Genomic DNA, 16,071 nt, shown 5'->3' with positions numbered 1-16,071 from the left:
CTCAGCTCCCGCTGGCGAGGAATAGAGGTGGAAATACCCCTGCCTCTCTTTTTCCACCCTCAAGGAGGGTTCCTGCATTTTGGCTTGAGTCACTGGGTGGATGGGGTGATGTTCACTAAATTGGAGACGATGGCAACTGTTCTGGGGGAGACAGGAACCATGCCATGGGCTTGTTGAGTGTGAGATACCTCTAAGAGAAACGAAGGAGGTTGCTGTCCATATGATTCTGGGGTTTAGTTACCTCAGAGAGCTACTGGGAGGATTAAATGAGGCAATTCCAGCAGAATGGCACAGAAAGAGACATCCTGTGAGTTTCGCTCCTTTCCTCTTCCTCGCTCCTGTGGTGTTAGGAGCAATTCCTCTGAGCCCCGAACAAGCCATAGAGCTAGTGTTCCAGGCACTCCTGCTCGCTCCCTGCCCTGAGCATGCGAGTCCTGGGGGAGTCCTCATGAACACATCTCCCCCACGCATCCCCAGCCTCCTCCTCCCCCCTCCACCCCTAACCCCCCTGAGTTCTAAAGGATCACAGTATCACAGGCCCAGAGAGTAACTTGGATCCAGCGCTGAAGCATTTCTATTACATTTAGTCGTGGCCTGAGGATGCACTCCAGGCAGTGGCCTCACGCTTTTTGGAAGAAATTGAGATGTCAGAGGAGATACGGGACGGCTGCATCGACATGTGTAAAAGCTTCCACACGTCCACTATAGATTTATCCACATCCTTCCACGTCGAGCTTCAAAGATACAATTATGTGACTCCAACCTCTTATCTGGAATTAATCTCCACCTTCAAACTGTTGTTGGAAAATAAAAGAAGGTAAAAATGAATTTTTATATTTTTGAGTAAGCTACAGCAGTTTTAAATTGTTTGTGTGTACCAAAACGGCATTGCTGTGATGTACTAGAGATTTACTTCACATATATAGTGAGTTTTGTTAAGTCGTTAAATAACTACTCCGCAGGCTCTGTGGCGCAATGGAATAACTACTCTGCAAACACTTTTTAAGGTAAGGAGTGGGTCTTACTCTTTTGTACGGGTGCATTGCCTAACATAGCTACCTACTGCTCAGTTACACACTTTATATTACGACCGCTTTTTTATTGGAGAAATTTGACATGTAACATTGTGTAAGTTTAAACTGGTTACTCTGATGCATTTAATATTGTAGTATGACTGCCGTTGGACCACTGTTTATCACATGACATAATTATCATACCATGTCATTAGCGATATTCATTTAGCTTTGCATTCGAGCTCTAAAGATTTTGACTATTCCTTATAATTTTGTACCTTTAAACACCATCCCTCTTCTCACCCACACCCAGTCCCCTGGTAACCACCCTTAGACTCTCTGTGTTTATAGGTTTGACTTTGGTGGAAATTTTCCCGGTCACTCCTCTAGCCATGCTTTGAACAAGCCCCGAGAGCCCAGGACACTGAATCTCCTTCCTTGCAGGAGGGCCCGGAGCCTGACGCCTAAGCGTGGTGTGTGTTTGCTTTCAGTGAAGTGATGAAGATGAAGAAGAGGTATGAGGTGGGTCTGGAGAAACTGGATTCCGCGGCATCTCAAGTCGCCTCCATGCAGCTGGAGTTGGAGGCGCTCCACCCTCAGCTAAAGGTTGCCAGCAAAGCGGTGGACGAAATGATGGTGATGATCGAGAGGGAATCGTTCGAAGTGGCCAAGACGGAAAAAATAGTGAAAGCGGATGAGATCGTGGCGAACGAGCAGGCTATGGCAGCCAAAGCCATCAAAGACGAATGTGACGCCGACCTGGCGGGGGCCTTGCCCATCCTCGAGTCGGCGCTCGCGGCCCTGGACACCCTGACCGCGCAGGTAAGAGGCCGCGCGGGCGGGAGGAGTCCTCAGAGCTCAGGGAGGCCCTTCGCGTTGTGTGCCGCAACCTGTCCCCACTGTTCACGCCGTCCAAGTCCCAGGGTTCCCTAATCACTGAAGAAAAAGAAATGCACAGGCATGCCTAAGACGATCTTGAAAAAGCAGAAACCTCCCCAATGTCACACCTGCCATGGGACACCTGTCACCTTAAGAACTTTGCAAAACAGCCACAGTCATCGACAGGGGCATAAGACCAAGTGTACGTTTTGATCCGGAGAGCCTGTCTCATATGTGGGCACGTTTGTAATTGGGGTGCACCCTGCAGCAGAGGTGAGAAAGTACGGACGCGCCTCAGTGTCTGGGGGGCGGACCCCCTTCTGATACTCAAATCTGCAGGTTCAAGTTCCTGTTATAAAATAGCGCAGTATCTGCATATAACCTACGCACATCCTCCTGCACATGTTGAATCATCTCTAGATTACTTCATTACCAAAGACAAAGTAAGGTCTATGTAAGTAGTTCATACTGTATTGTTTAGGAAGCAGTAACAACAATCCTCGGTTGGTTGAGTCTGCGAATGTGGAATCCGCCAGGGGGGGCCGACTGTATTGTGTCAGTGTTTGCCAGTGGTTATTGTGTGTGTGTGATATCTGCAATAATTTGGCTTATATTTTTAGTAGGGTGTCTTAGATTTGATGAAATGTGGCATTAAATAATAAAAATTAAGATATGGAAGGGGAACATTTCAATTAAGAAAGATAAAGATGAATTTTAAAAAAATAAGTAGTGTGAGGGAATATTGGCTAAACTGTTGGGTGGGGTAAGTGGGAGAGTGTTAGAGATTTTATTTATACCTTACTCAAAAACATATCTCAGACTGATGGAAATTTAAATGTAAATAGTTATGTTACTATAAAATAGAAAATGTAAGTCATATTTATGAACTCTAAATGGACTAGGACCTAGTATTTCTTGAGTGTGAGAGAATTCAGAATAAAACTAAGCAATATTGTTTGTGATATGTAGAATCTGGAGACCTTGCATTTTTTACAATTAATACAGTTTTTATAAAAGTTATAAAAACCAACGCATCTTGTTTGATATAAACACTATGGACAGAAGTTTAGAAACACGGGGGGAAATATTTGAATTATTTGACAAACAAATGATTAATGTCTACATAAATAGCTCTCACAGATAAGTAGCTCTAAGATCACACAGTAAAATGGTATAAAGAAGTAATTCACAAAAGAGGACTACAAATAGTCACTAAACATAGGAAAATCTATCTTACCTCACATGTATTTAAAGAAACACAGATTAAAGTAAGATTTCTTTTGCCTATCAGAATGCCTACAAATGTTGCTAAGGGTGTAGGTAGTAAAACAGGCACCCTGACACTTTCTGGAGAGCAGTTTGTCAATATGTGTTAAAAGCTTCAAAGACAAAGAACATACAGTCATTTATTCAATAGGGCAGTCGTAATAGTAAAACAGCTTTGATAGGGCGTAAGGATTGTGATTCATGTCTATACATTGGAAAGTTGTGCAACCATTAGAATGATGATCAATCTTACCAGCATGAAAGATTGTTCACTGATATTGTTATTGAAATCGTTCCTAACACAGCATGCGTGTTATGTAGACCATGGTCCCATTGGTTAAAAGACACTGGTTTGTGGCATGTACACAGGCACAGAAAATGAAATGGAAGAATGTAAACACAAATGTTTGCAGTAGTTAACTGTATACGATGATTATAGATCTTCATATTCATAATTTTTGTATTTTTCTAACATTTGCATTTTTATAGTCTTTAAGAAGCTACAAAACTCTTACTTTGTGACAGCCAAATCTCTCTTTGGTGTGTTTTTGAAGTAGACTCTATGTCAAGTAATCTTACATAGGTATCTTCCCATCATTATTTGTAGTTTTTAACTTTTGGGGGAGACACAGATTTCTCCATGCTTCTTGACAATACTTCTCATCACAGTCACCTGAACAATGAGATTCTAGAGCCTACAGCTTGTCTTGAGAATAAAAACCAATGACAAATAATCCACACACAAGCTGTTTTTAAATAACTGGTGTGTTTCACTTCCAGGACATTACAGTGGTCAAGTCCATGAAGAGTCCGCCTGCTGGGGTCAAGCTCGTGATGGAGGCCATCTGCATCCTGAAAGGCATCAAATCCGACAAGATCCCCGACCCCACAGGTTCCGGGAAGAAGATAGAGGATTTCTGGGGTCCAGCTAAGAGACTCCTCGGTGACATTCGATTCCTACAGTCCCTTCATGAATATGACAAAGACAACATTCCTCCGGCCTACATGAATATCATCAGGAAAAATTACATTCCAAATCCGGATTTTGTCCCAGAAAAGATCAGAAATGCATCCACGGCGGCCGAGGGCCTGTGCAAGTGGGTCATCGCCATGGATTCGTACGACAAGTGAGTGCCGACAGCAACCTGGTACGCTCTTCTCCAATGTGGCCACTTAGACAGGATCAGACTTAGACGGTACAGAGCTGCGAGGAACCTCAGGAAACTGCGGCTAATTCCTGTCTGTGCTTGCATATTGGTGGAGGCGAGCTTCCAGCAATTAAATAGAGTGCTGCCATGCTCCTCAAACGTTCTCCACTCAGGAGCCCTCTATACTCTTAACAATTATTAGCAACCCAAAAGCTTTTGTTTATTATCTACCAGCTAGAAATTAAAACTGAGAAACTTTTAAATACATTTAAGAGTTCTTTTTTTTAAGTTCAAATATTTATTTTTTTAAATATTTTTTTTAATTGATTCCAGAGAGGAAGAAAGAGGGAGAGAGAGAAACATCAATGATGAGAGAGAATCATTGATTTGCTGCCTCCTGCACGCCCCCTACTGGGGATTAAGCCTGCAACCAGGCATGTGCCCTGACCAGGAATCAAACCTGGGACCCTTCAGTCCGTAGATCGATGCTCTATCCATTGAGCCAAACCAGCTAGGGCAAGAGCTCATTTTTTAAAAGAGCAATGAAAACATTACATGTGTATTTCCCTACAAAAAAAAAAAAGAGAACATTACATGTTAACACAAATTATTTTTTTTAAATCCACATTTTCAACAAAAAAAAATTATGAGAAGAACGCTGGTGTTTTACATTCCAGCAAATCTCTTTAATATGTGCTCTAGTAGGAGATGGCTGGACTCTCGAATCTGCTTCTTCAGTCTGCTGCGTATATTGTTTTGACTGAAGCATGTGAAGAAATTCCTTACACAGATGCTCCAGTGGACAAGGGCGGACCTCAGGGCCCCCGTGAAGGGGAGGGGCCTGGGCCACACTGGCAACCGCTGGTGTAACATATGCACGTTCTTTATGAGACAAGGAGCCTTTTTGATGATTGTGTGAGACTGTGCATAGCATGTACAGAGTAAAAGCCATTGGTTATTTCTTCAAAAAGCAACTTTTACAGGATCTTTCAAATACACACAATTAGAATCATTGTACATATATTATGTTCAATGATAAATTTTAATGTAATGTTTTATGATTTGTTTAGAAAGATAGCATGACTGACTCCATTTCCAGATAAAGAAAATAATTTAGATCCATTCTTTTTTCCTATATTGTCCCTTTTATTACCAACTTACATGTTTATAAGAAAATTGGGTTTTACCTAAGGGTATATTCTGAAATTTTAAAAAGAAGTAAAATGACACAGATAGAATACTTCACTTTCTCCTCATCAGAATTTAGCTACTTTCCCCAAACTCTGTAATATTTTACATGAATGTGCTATTCTCCTTTTGCAAAATCACCAAAAAAAAACCCACACTGGCAACAACCAAATATTATTGTTTTGGGTAAAAAACAATTACTTGTTTGAAGCGTTATGCCTATTGGGTATTAATCATCACGTCTGATGTTCTGGGATCAGGCTTGACTGATTCTTGGGTGAAACAGACAGTAAGGAGATCAGTCTAGACCAGTGATGGCAAACCTATGACACGCGTGTCAGAGGTGACACGCGAACTCATTTTTTGGGTTGATTTTTCTTTGTTAAATGGCATTTAAATATATAAAATAAATATCAAAAATATAAGTCTTTGTTTTACTGTGGTTGCAAAGATCAAAAATTTCTCTATGTGACACGGCACCAGAGTTAAGTTAGGGTTTTTCAAAACGCTGGCACGCCGAGCTCAAAAGGTTCGCCATCACTGGTCTAGGTTGTATATGAAGATGGGTTTTGAGTTAGAGGAAGGATATTAGGCAAGCAAATTCAGTGGTCGTGCCCTGGAATATTAAGTGTATATTTCATTTTCCAATTTCACTTTCTTGCAGAGTGGCAAAAATAGTCGCTCCCAAAAAGATCAAGCTGGCTGCAGCAGAAGGGGAGCTCAAAGTCGCCATGGACGGCCTCCGGAAGAAGCAGGCTGCCCTGCACGAGGTGCAGGACAAGCTGGCCAAGCTGCAGGACAAGCTGGAGCAGAACAAAGAGAAGAAGGCTGACCTGGAGAACCAGGTAAAGGATGGTGCAGGCAAATGCTGGCAAACTGTCCACTATTGAAAGTGAAGACCATGTTCATGTTAGCACATCCCACAGCGATCCTCGTTTCTTGGTCAGGAGTTGGTGACCTGTGGGCCCGGGCCAAATTCATCATCGCCCATTTTTATGGTCCATACACTAGTAATCATTGTTAAATGATTACATATTAAATGGTTATAAAGCACCTACACGATAGCCTCGATTTTACCTCTTGGGCCCCAGAGCCTAAAATGTGTACCTTCCCTTGGCCCTTTCCTTCTCCAAAAGAAAAAAAATTGCCACTATCATCTCTGCCTTGTATTATTAAAATATCGAGCTAGATTATTTAAATTAGTCTTCATTTTATATAGAGGTGAGGAAATGGAGAGCCAAAATGTTCATTGCCTTAGATTGTATAAGAGTTCGTGGCAACGCTGAGATTAGAACTCAACACTCAGTACCAAGCTGTGGCCACTGAAAATGTCTTTAAGACTAAAAGCATTGCTCTAACTCAGCAGTTGCCAACCGGTGGTCCGCGAGGTCCGAAAGGTTGGCGACTGCTGCTCTAACTCACATAGCGATACTGTTAGCAAAAACTAACTGCTAAAGTCTGAGCATGTTCCAGAAAAGAAGTCAAAATACTTTGTGCCAGTCAAACTGTGTTGGGTGCTTCTTATATGTAAGGCACTGTTGTATGTACTGGTCTCATGTATTCCCTCAATAAATGAGGGAGGTAATCTCTTTGTACCTTTTTGTAGAAACTAAAGCACAGAAAAGTTGAGCACTTTGTCCATGGTTACCCCAGATTCTAAGCATTAAGGCTAAGATTGGAACCCAGGCGATCTGACCCTAGTAGCTATGCTCGGTCCCACGGTACCAGCCTGCTCCCTCCTGTAGCATATGTGCACATATTCTATATTTGTGCACATATGTGGCTGATACTTAGAAATGCGACCTACCATTGAGCATCAGTTTTAGTTTAAACAATATAACTGACAGGATGTTGTTGCTCACTCTAAATATGTTTCAGCTCTGCTGTATGTTCGACATTTTTATTTTTCAAAGTAACATGTTAGAACTTATGGTGCTGTAAAATGAATATTTGCACATGTCTACTAAAAATCTGCTCTTGGAGGAGAAATTTTAGCTAAAATATTTTTTACTTACTTGTTTCTCTGACAACTTTATTATAGTCCAAGGCCTGATTACCACTTCAAGATCATTGAGAGAATAATGGATGAAGAAAGGCAGAAACTATTAGAAAAGGGAAAATTAAAAAAGAAAAGGTTTAAGCTGAAACCGGTTTGGCTCAGTGGATAGAGCGTCGGCCTGCAGACTGAGGGGTCCCAGGTTCGATTCCGGTCAAGGGCATGTACCTGGGTTGCGGGCACATCCCTAGTGGGAGATGTGCAGGAGGCAGCTGGTCGATGTTTCTCTCTCATCGATGTTTCTAACTCTCTATCTCTCTCCCTTCCTCTCTGTGAAAAATCAATAAAATATATTAAAAAAAAAAAAAAAGGTTTAAATTTAGCAAGTATAAAAAATATTACCAATTAGATACCTTTTGCTTTTTTAAACCTATCTTTAGATAAATTGATACAGTATTTTGTATCTTTTAATCTAAAAGCAATTATCCTATATAATTAAAAGTGAATATGCAAATCGACCAAATGGCAGAACAACTGGTCTCTATGATGCGCACTGACCACCAGGGGGCAGATGCTCAATACAGGAGCTGCCCCTTGGTGATCAGTGAGCTCCCACAGGGGGACACCCCTCAGCCAGAAGCCTTGAGCATGGCTCACGGCTGGCGAGTGCAGTGCTAAGGATGTCTGACTGACAGCTTAGGCCTGCTCCTAAGCCATCAGTTGGACATCCCCCAAGGGCTCCTGGACTGCAAGAGGGCGCAGGCTGGGCTGAGGGACCCCCTGAGTGCACGAATTTCGTGTACTTGGCCTCTAGTTGAACCATATCTTCCTGGTTATAAAACCATTGAACCACACCAGACTGGCTATTTACTTCCTCTTTTCATGTGAATTATTTCATTTTAAACCTTGAGATAAACTTTACTTAATTTTGTCTTCTCCCAAAAATAATGATGCTAAATCACTTTATTTTTTTATTTTTAAAAATGTATTTTTATTGTTTTCAGAGAGGAAGGGAGAGGGAGAGAGAGATAGAAACATCAATGATGAGAATCATTAATTGGCTGCCTCCTGCAGACCCCCCTACTGGGGATCGAGCCCTCAACCTGGGGCATGTGCCTTTGCTGGAATCAAACCCAGGACCATTCAGTCCACAGGCCAATGCTTTATCCGCTGAGCCAAACTGGCTAGGGCTAAAATAAATCAAAGTAATTCAGGTATTCTACTGGAATATTGCTATTGCCTGGTTTGAATTGGTTTCCCCCCAAGTTTGCTACCTTCATAACTGCCCTTTTTATTTGCTAATCACATGGCTTAATTATGTGTAATCAAATGTGGTTACCAGTCCTTTGACAGAGCAGGCTCTCAGCTGGTGATCGATGCCCCCAGGTAAGGTTATTTGCAGGTGTCTGAGTAGGTTGATACATTTAACAACTTGAAAATCGTGCTTTGTAAGTAAGCATAAGTTATTAAAACTTTTAAACATTTAACCCTTAAAGTTATAAAATCAACCATAAGTTAAATGAGTGGGAAATGTTCAGAGATTACTAAAATAAAATGCATTTAGATGATTGAAATGAAGGGGGAACATCTATATTTGCAAGAGTATGTTCTTCATTACTAACCTTTTAGTGTCTCATACTATAGGTCATTTCCTTAAATAAAACTATCTTTGCTTTCCATGACAAATACCATTATGAATTTCATAAATTGTATTCATAGACATACTTCTATTATGGAAAAATCATCAAAGGTTCTGAACTTCCCAGTGTTCACAATGAGATAGCTCACATGTTTCCTTTAGAGCAGCAGTTCTCAACCTGTGGGTCGCGACCCCTTTGGCCAGGGGTCCTCAAACTATGGCCCGCGAGCCACATGCAAATACAAATATTGTATTTGTTCCCATTTTGTTTTTTTACTTCAAAATAAGATATGTGCAGTGTGCATAGGAATTTGTTCATAGTTTTTTTTTAAACTATAGTCCGGCCCTCCAACGGTCTGAGGGACAGTGAACTGGCCCCCTGTTTAAAAAGTTTGAGGATCCCTGCCGTTGGCGGTCGAACGACCCTTTCACAGGGGTCACCTAAGACCATCCTGCATATCAGAAATTTACATTACAATTCATAACAGTAGCAACATTACAGTTATAAAGTAGCAACGAAAATAATTTTATGGTTGGGTCACAACATGAGGAACTGTATTTAAAGGGCCAGAAGTTTGAGAACCACTGCTTTAGAGAGTTAAAAATTCCAGTGACAAATTTGTAATGAAAAAGTAATAATTTCTCTCTGAGGGTAAAATCTTGCAGGATTTTATAACTCATTCTATTGTAGCTGCTGACACAATTCACTCTTGCCTTTGAGGTTGACTTGTGCAGCAAGAAGCTGGAACGGGCTGAGCAGCTGATTGGTGGCCTCGGGGGTGAGAAAACCCGCTGGAGCCAATCGGCCCTGGAGCTGGGGCTGCTGTACATCAACCTGACGGGCGACATCCTCATCTCCTCGGGGGTCGTGGCCTACCTGGGTGCCTTCACCTCCAACTACCGCCAGGTAAGGGGCAGGGAGACGATCAGTGACTGCCAAGGTCTTCTTGCCCCCCCCAGGACACAGAAATTAACCTGAGGGATGTTTCTTTATTTGTGTGTTTCGCTAAATGGGAGAAGAAAGTGTCCCTCCATCTTGTTTCAAAGGATAAGAGATCTTTTTTACAGCAGCATAGTATTCTGTGGTGTAGATGTATCACACCTTTTTTATCCACTCATCTGCTGATGGGCACTCGGGCTGTTTCCAGATCTTAGCTATTGTAAATTGTGCTGCTATGAACACAGGGGTGCATACATGCTTTCTGATTGGTGTTTTGGGTTTCTTAGGATGTATTCCCAGAAGTGGGATCACTGGGTCACATGGCAGTTCCATGTTTAATTCTTTTAGGAAACTCCACACTGTTTTCCGTAGTGATCTTACCATCGGCATTCCCACCAGCAGTGCACAAGGTTCTGTTTAAATCGCGAAACCATAAAAATCCTAGAAGCACAGGCAGCAAAATATCAGACATCTCCCGTAGCAGCAGAATTCTCACTGGTCCAATGCCGAGGGCAAGAGAAACAAAGGAGAAATAAGCACATGGGCTGCATCAAAATAAAAGGCTTCTGCACAGCAGAAGAAACCAGCATCAAAACGAAAAGGAGCCCACTGCAGGGGAGAACATATTTGCCAATGAAACATCTGATAAGGGCTTAATATCCCAAATATATAAAGAACTCATCCAACTCAACAAAAGAAAGACAAACAATCCAATTAAAAAAACGGGCAGAGGACCTGAAGAGACACTTCTCCAAAGGGAACATACAGAAGGCCAAGGGACATAAGAAAAGGTGCTCAGCATAGCTAATCATCGAAGAGACGCAAATTCAGACGACAATGAGGTACCACCGCACACCGGCCAGCATGGCTACCATCAGCAGATCAACAACAAGTGGTGCGAGACTGTGGAGAAAAGGGAGCCCATGTTCTAGCTAAGCCTCTTCCTCCTCGTCTGCGTCAGCTGGGAGCGATGAGAGACGTAACCCGGCCTTCATCCCTCTCTGTTGGCCCCTGGCCCGGCCCGGGCTGTGTGCCCAGGCTCCTGTGGGCGGCCCAGGGCCAGGCTGACCGTGCACCAGGCAACACCATGCCTGCCGCCAGCTCCTCCTGCAGCCTTGCTCCAGCGCTGGGTCCTGCTGACTTCCCGTCACTGCTTCTTCCTGCGGGGCTGTCCGCAGACCCTGCCAGACGCTTCCAGGGAGTGCTGGGTCCAGAGCCGAGACCTGGGAATTTACTGACAGGAGCAAAGTGACGCTCAAGATACAGGCAAAGCCACAGCTCCTCCTGTGAACACACTTCCCCGCCCACTGCTGATCACAGAGCCCTGCCATCCAGGAGCCCCATAACCAGGAGCTCCCTCATGCCGGGAGGCGGTCCATCCTTGCTGTTTCAAGGGACCTGGCATATATGGCATACTGTTTTTAATATGTTTGCTCACCTTCTTGGCACTATGTGTTTTAACCAAGGTCTCCTCTCTGAGAAAGGTTGTTTCCCCAGGTAGGGATTTTCCCCTGAAGTTAGGGAGGGAATAAAACCCCTCAACTAAGTGCCAGGCGGGTAATTAATCACTTTAACTATGAACAATCATGCTTAAGCTACATAATCTTTACTCCCTGGAATGGAGATAAGAAACGCCCTAACCTTTGTAAAAGAGATTGATAGGATTGAATCAACTGGTATAAATACAGATGTAATAAGACAGCAAGAGACAGAACTTAGAAGACAGAACTTAGAAGACAGAACCAAGAGAGACAGAACCTAGAAACAGAACCTAGACACAGAACCTACACAGAACCTAGAGACAGAAGAACTTCACTGGAGAGAACATGGCAAAAGATCCTGGACAGAAACTGGCCACAGAACCTAGAGACAGAACCTAGCGAGAGAACATGGCAAAAGATCCTGGACAGAAACTGGCAACAGAACCTAGAGACAGAATCTAGCGAGAGAACCTGGCTGAAGAACCCGGCTACCAAACCTGGCTGGAGAACCTAGTGAGGGAACATGGCTACAGAACCTGGCTGGAGAACCTAGCAAGAGAACATGGACACAGAACCTGGCTGGAGATCCTAACCAGAACTTCGCTGGAGATCCTGACCAGAACCTGGCTAGAGATCCTGGCTAGGCTGCTGATCAACTGAACGCTGCCTTCGTGTCGTTCCTTCTTCGCCGACTCCGTCCACACCTTTGGGGACCCCTGGACCTGCTGGGGTTGGACCCCGGCACCCTCATCCAGGAGCCCCATCAACCAGGAGCCCCCTCATCCAGCAGCCCCCATACACAAGCCCCCCATCCAGGAGCGCCCTCATCCAGCAGTCCCCATACACGAGACCCCCATCCAGGAGCCCCCTCATCCAGGAGCCCCCCATCCAGCAGCCCCCATACACGAGCCCCCCCATCCAGGAGCCCCCTCATCCAGGAGCCCCCCATCCAGCAGCCCCCATACACAAGCCCCCCCATCCAGGAGCCCCCCCCCACCCAGGAGCCCCCTCATCCAGGAGCCCCCTCATCCAAGGAGCCCCATTACCCAGGAGCCCCGTCATCTGTCCCATCGTCCCATGGTGCCGGCATGAAGCTCACAGGCAGTTTCAGCCCTCCCTGGCTTCACTGCAGCACCCCGGGCCTTGCCTTTTCCTAGCGCGTCTCTCAGGCTGCTGTCCCTCCTGTGAGCCCATCCGTGGAGTCCTGCTCCGGAATCTCCTCTTATTTCCCCGGGTCAAGGTGGCAGGCAATTCACACACATCAAGAGCCTCCTGTTCAGTGGGAATGTTAGTGCATGCGCTGCCGAAGGGAGCACCCGCTCAGTTCTAAACATAACGTTATAGAGGCTACTTCAGTGTCCTGCCCCAGCCCCCGGCCGCCTGTGCTTCCATGTTCAAACCCTGCCTGTGGGCCTCTGCTGGGCACCCCTCCCTGGCTTAGACCCACTGGCCCAGAGCCTGGGAGTTCACTTCCTCCAGCTCCGGCCTTAATGAATGACTGGCAGTTGGTGGGACACAACAGGGAACTCAGAGCTTTTAATCAGGATTCCAAATGAAGATCATGGAATTATGAGACAGGAGCCTGGCAGACAACACCCTAATCAAGTGAAAATTCAGCCTCAATAAGGGAACAATGTGAGCTCGTGCGCCACTGGTGGAATGCAACGGGCACACATCTCCTGTCATATTCCTGCCTAAGGGGCCCGGCACCAACCGAATCTCCAGGGAACATCGCACAGACCCAGCTAGGGGCCATTCTGCAAAACGACTGGCTGATCAGTCAGGAAAGTTCTCAGCTCCCCCCAAACCTAAGGGAATGTCGTCAGGCCTCCTCAGCAGGAACCCGCGGGAGGTGGCAGAGCCCCCATGCCCTCTCAGCCGGCATCGCTTCACACCAGCGTCTCATCCCTTCCCCCACCCTCCGGGGCTGACACCAACAGACAGGTGCACCCACCTTCTCCTCGCCTCCTCCTGCCCGTGTCTTGCACTATTTCTGAATTCTTTGATCTGTAACTTCACATGGGTCCTTGATTTCTGGCTTTTTTGCATGTGAACCTGGGTTCGAAGTCCCTGTTCGGCTCCTGAGCATCCGGGGTGGGGTACCCCAAACTCCAATCTAAGTCCTGATCCTTGTTGGTGTCTAAACGCCCCGCCATGGTTCCTGCCCAGGGCACGTGAGAGCCAGCAAGGCACATTTTCCAGGTCCCCCACCAGTTCAAGCTGGATTCACTTTTATACAATAAACTATACTAAGCTTGCTGGCCATTTGCAATTTACAGAAAATGTATAAAAAAACACATGGTGACCTCCAACTGCTTTGTCAGGTGAAGCTGTAGAAGAACGACACTTGGCAATTGTTTTTCCATATACAGAATTCTGGCCTTATGATTAAGTGATCTGTCTAAACTTTACCTTAACATTGGATGTAATTAATTTTCATTTGAATGCATAGAGTTATCATTTTGAGTTAAGTTATCATTTTGTTTGAAAAAAATCCGGTAAACACAAATCATTTTTTAGGTAGAACTTCAACAATGGTTTGCTGACTCAATGAATGAAGTGTAAGCAGGGAGCTCACAGAGCCTGCATTCAGCAACCTCTGACCTTGTATGTTTCCTCTCCTTGTGTGTGTCTTAAAGAACCAAGTGAAGGAGTGGACAGACCTGTGCAAGGGCAGGGGCATCCCCTGTTCCGAAGACTACTCCCTGATGGGCACCCTGGGAGAAGCCGTGACCATCCGGACCTGGAATATCGCTGGGCTACCTTCTGACTCGTTTTCCATTGACAACGGAATCATCACCATGTAAGAAAGACAATTTTTCTCACAGATGGCCTCCACGAACCAGGAGATTTATTTGTCTGTGTAGCTTTGTGACAAGTCATAGCTAGCGTACTTTGATAGTGTTGAAGAAAACTTTTTGCTTAATTAGCTAAATTATATATGAATAATCACTTCCTTTTCCTATTAATATTGGAATAGTTGAGTATTAGAGACCATGGTAGACAAACAACAACAAAAAAAACACCCAGATTACTTGCTTAATTTAAGTTTTTTTACTTGCTTAATTTTAAATGAATCTTCAGCAAATAGAGCAAAATCCTACCATTAAAAACAAACAGCCCTAGCTGATTTGGCTCAGGGGATAGAACAGCTGTGGGCAAACTACGGCCCGCGGGCCGGATCCGGCCCATTTGAAATGAATAAAACTAATTTAAAAAAAGACCGTACCCTTTTATGTAATGATTTTTACTTTGAATTTATATTAGTTCACACAAACACTCCATCCATGCTTTTGTTCCGGCCCTCTGGTCCAGTTTAAGAACCCATTGTGGCCCTCGAGTCAAAAAGTTTGCCCACCCCTGGGATAGAGCGTTGGCCTGCGGACTGAAGAGTCCGGGGTTCGATTCCAGTCAAGGGCACATGCCCGGGTTGCAGGCTCGATCCCCAGTAGGGGGTGTGCAGGAGGCAGCCAATGCATGATTCTCTCTCATCATTGATGTTTCTATCTCTCTATCCCTCTCCCTTCTTCTCTGAAATCAATAAAATATATATATATATATATATTAAAAAACGAACAAACAAACCCTCCCATAAGTCAATAAAGTCTAGAATTTTTACTCCCAGGGTTTTGTTATTACAGGTTAATGAAAGGTGCAGTGGGTTGTTGGTGGCAATGGTTTTGCATGTTCCAAATTCTGTAGTGGTCCCTGCTGAGTGTGGGCTATACTCAGCGATATGGATACACTTCTGGGTCATGGCTGAATGGAGCTTTTTACGACAACGGCTGCTATTCCTGGAATCTCCTGTTAGTAGATAAATCCCAGGCAGACTGGGCTGGGAGAATACTGGAGGCTCACCCAGCCTCGCTTTTACCCCAGATCCTACCTCCTGGAAATGAGGGCCTTCAGTCTGCGCCCGTGTGAGGACAATCAAAAATTGTGCTTTCCAAGTTCACATGTCCATGGGCCTTTATCGCCAGCCTTCTTGGGGGGGGGGGGGGGGGGGGGTTCCACATGTGAGGAGTAGAGCAGGTCAACCATCAGTAAAACATGCGCAGTTCTGTGTTACATGACTGTTTTGACTAGTAGTTTACTACTGAAAAAGTAATTGAGATGAAAGCACTCAAAAATGGTTGAGGCATGTGAACTTTAAAAATAGAGTTAAGCACTAACATGTGAAGACTAGTTTTTCTTAAATTCTTGGTCTGTAGCATTTATGAAAATTATCCCACAAATTAAAACTCTGGTGAACACAGTTCTCTACTGCTCAACCACTGATCTTGACTTATGGCTTTCTTAGCATTTATTTACGGAATCGGTCTGCAGGGATCTGAGCTATGTGCAATTTGAATCTATACTAATAAAAGGATAACATGCTAATTAGGGCAGACATCCTTCCAATGTCCTTCCGGACAAAGCTGCAGCAGCTGCCTGAGGCTCAGGCAAGCCGTGGATGGCAGCTATCACGGTGTGATGGGGGCATCGCCGTCCCCTGATTGGCCCGGTCACCTCCTGCAGAGG

At 44.5% G+C, this 16,071-nt stretch overlaps 1 protein-coding gene across 1 annotated transcript in view; it reads left to right on the top strand.

Annotated features, from left to right (window-relative positions):
- DNAH7 (dynein axonemal heavy chain 7) overlaps positions 1-16,071 on the top strand; it is a 156,748-nt gene that overhangs the window by 88,973 nt on the left and 51,704 nt on the right. The window contains exons 41-46 of the mRNA XM_036319035.1: positions 588-817; positions 1,505-1,835; positions 3,939-4,285; positions 6,159-6,339; positions 9,851-10,036; positions 14,190-14,353. Coding sequence (XP_036174928.1) covers positions 588-817; positions 1,505-1,835; positions 3,939-4,285; positions 6,159-6,339; positions 9,851-10,036; positions 14,190-14,353 — 1,439 coding nt within the window. The remainder of the gene's footprint in view (positions 1-587; positions 818-1,504; positions 1,836-3,938; positions 4,286-6,158; positions 6,340-9,850; positions 10,037-14,189; positions 14,354-16,071) is intronic.

This window comes from Myotis myotis, unplaced genomic scaffold, assembly GCF_014108235.1.
Source record: "Myotis myotis isolate mMyoMyo1 unplaced genomic scaffold, mMyoMyo1.p scaffold_m19_p_8, whole genome shotgun sequence".
Lineage (NCBI taxonomy): Eukaryota > Metazoa > Chordata > Mammalia > Chiroptera > Vespertilionidae > Myotis > Myotis myotis.
Note: the sequence above shows the minus strand (reverse complement) of the source record. Positions and strands in the feature narration are given on the sequence as shown.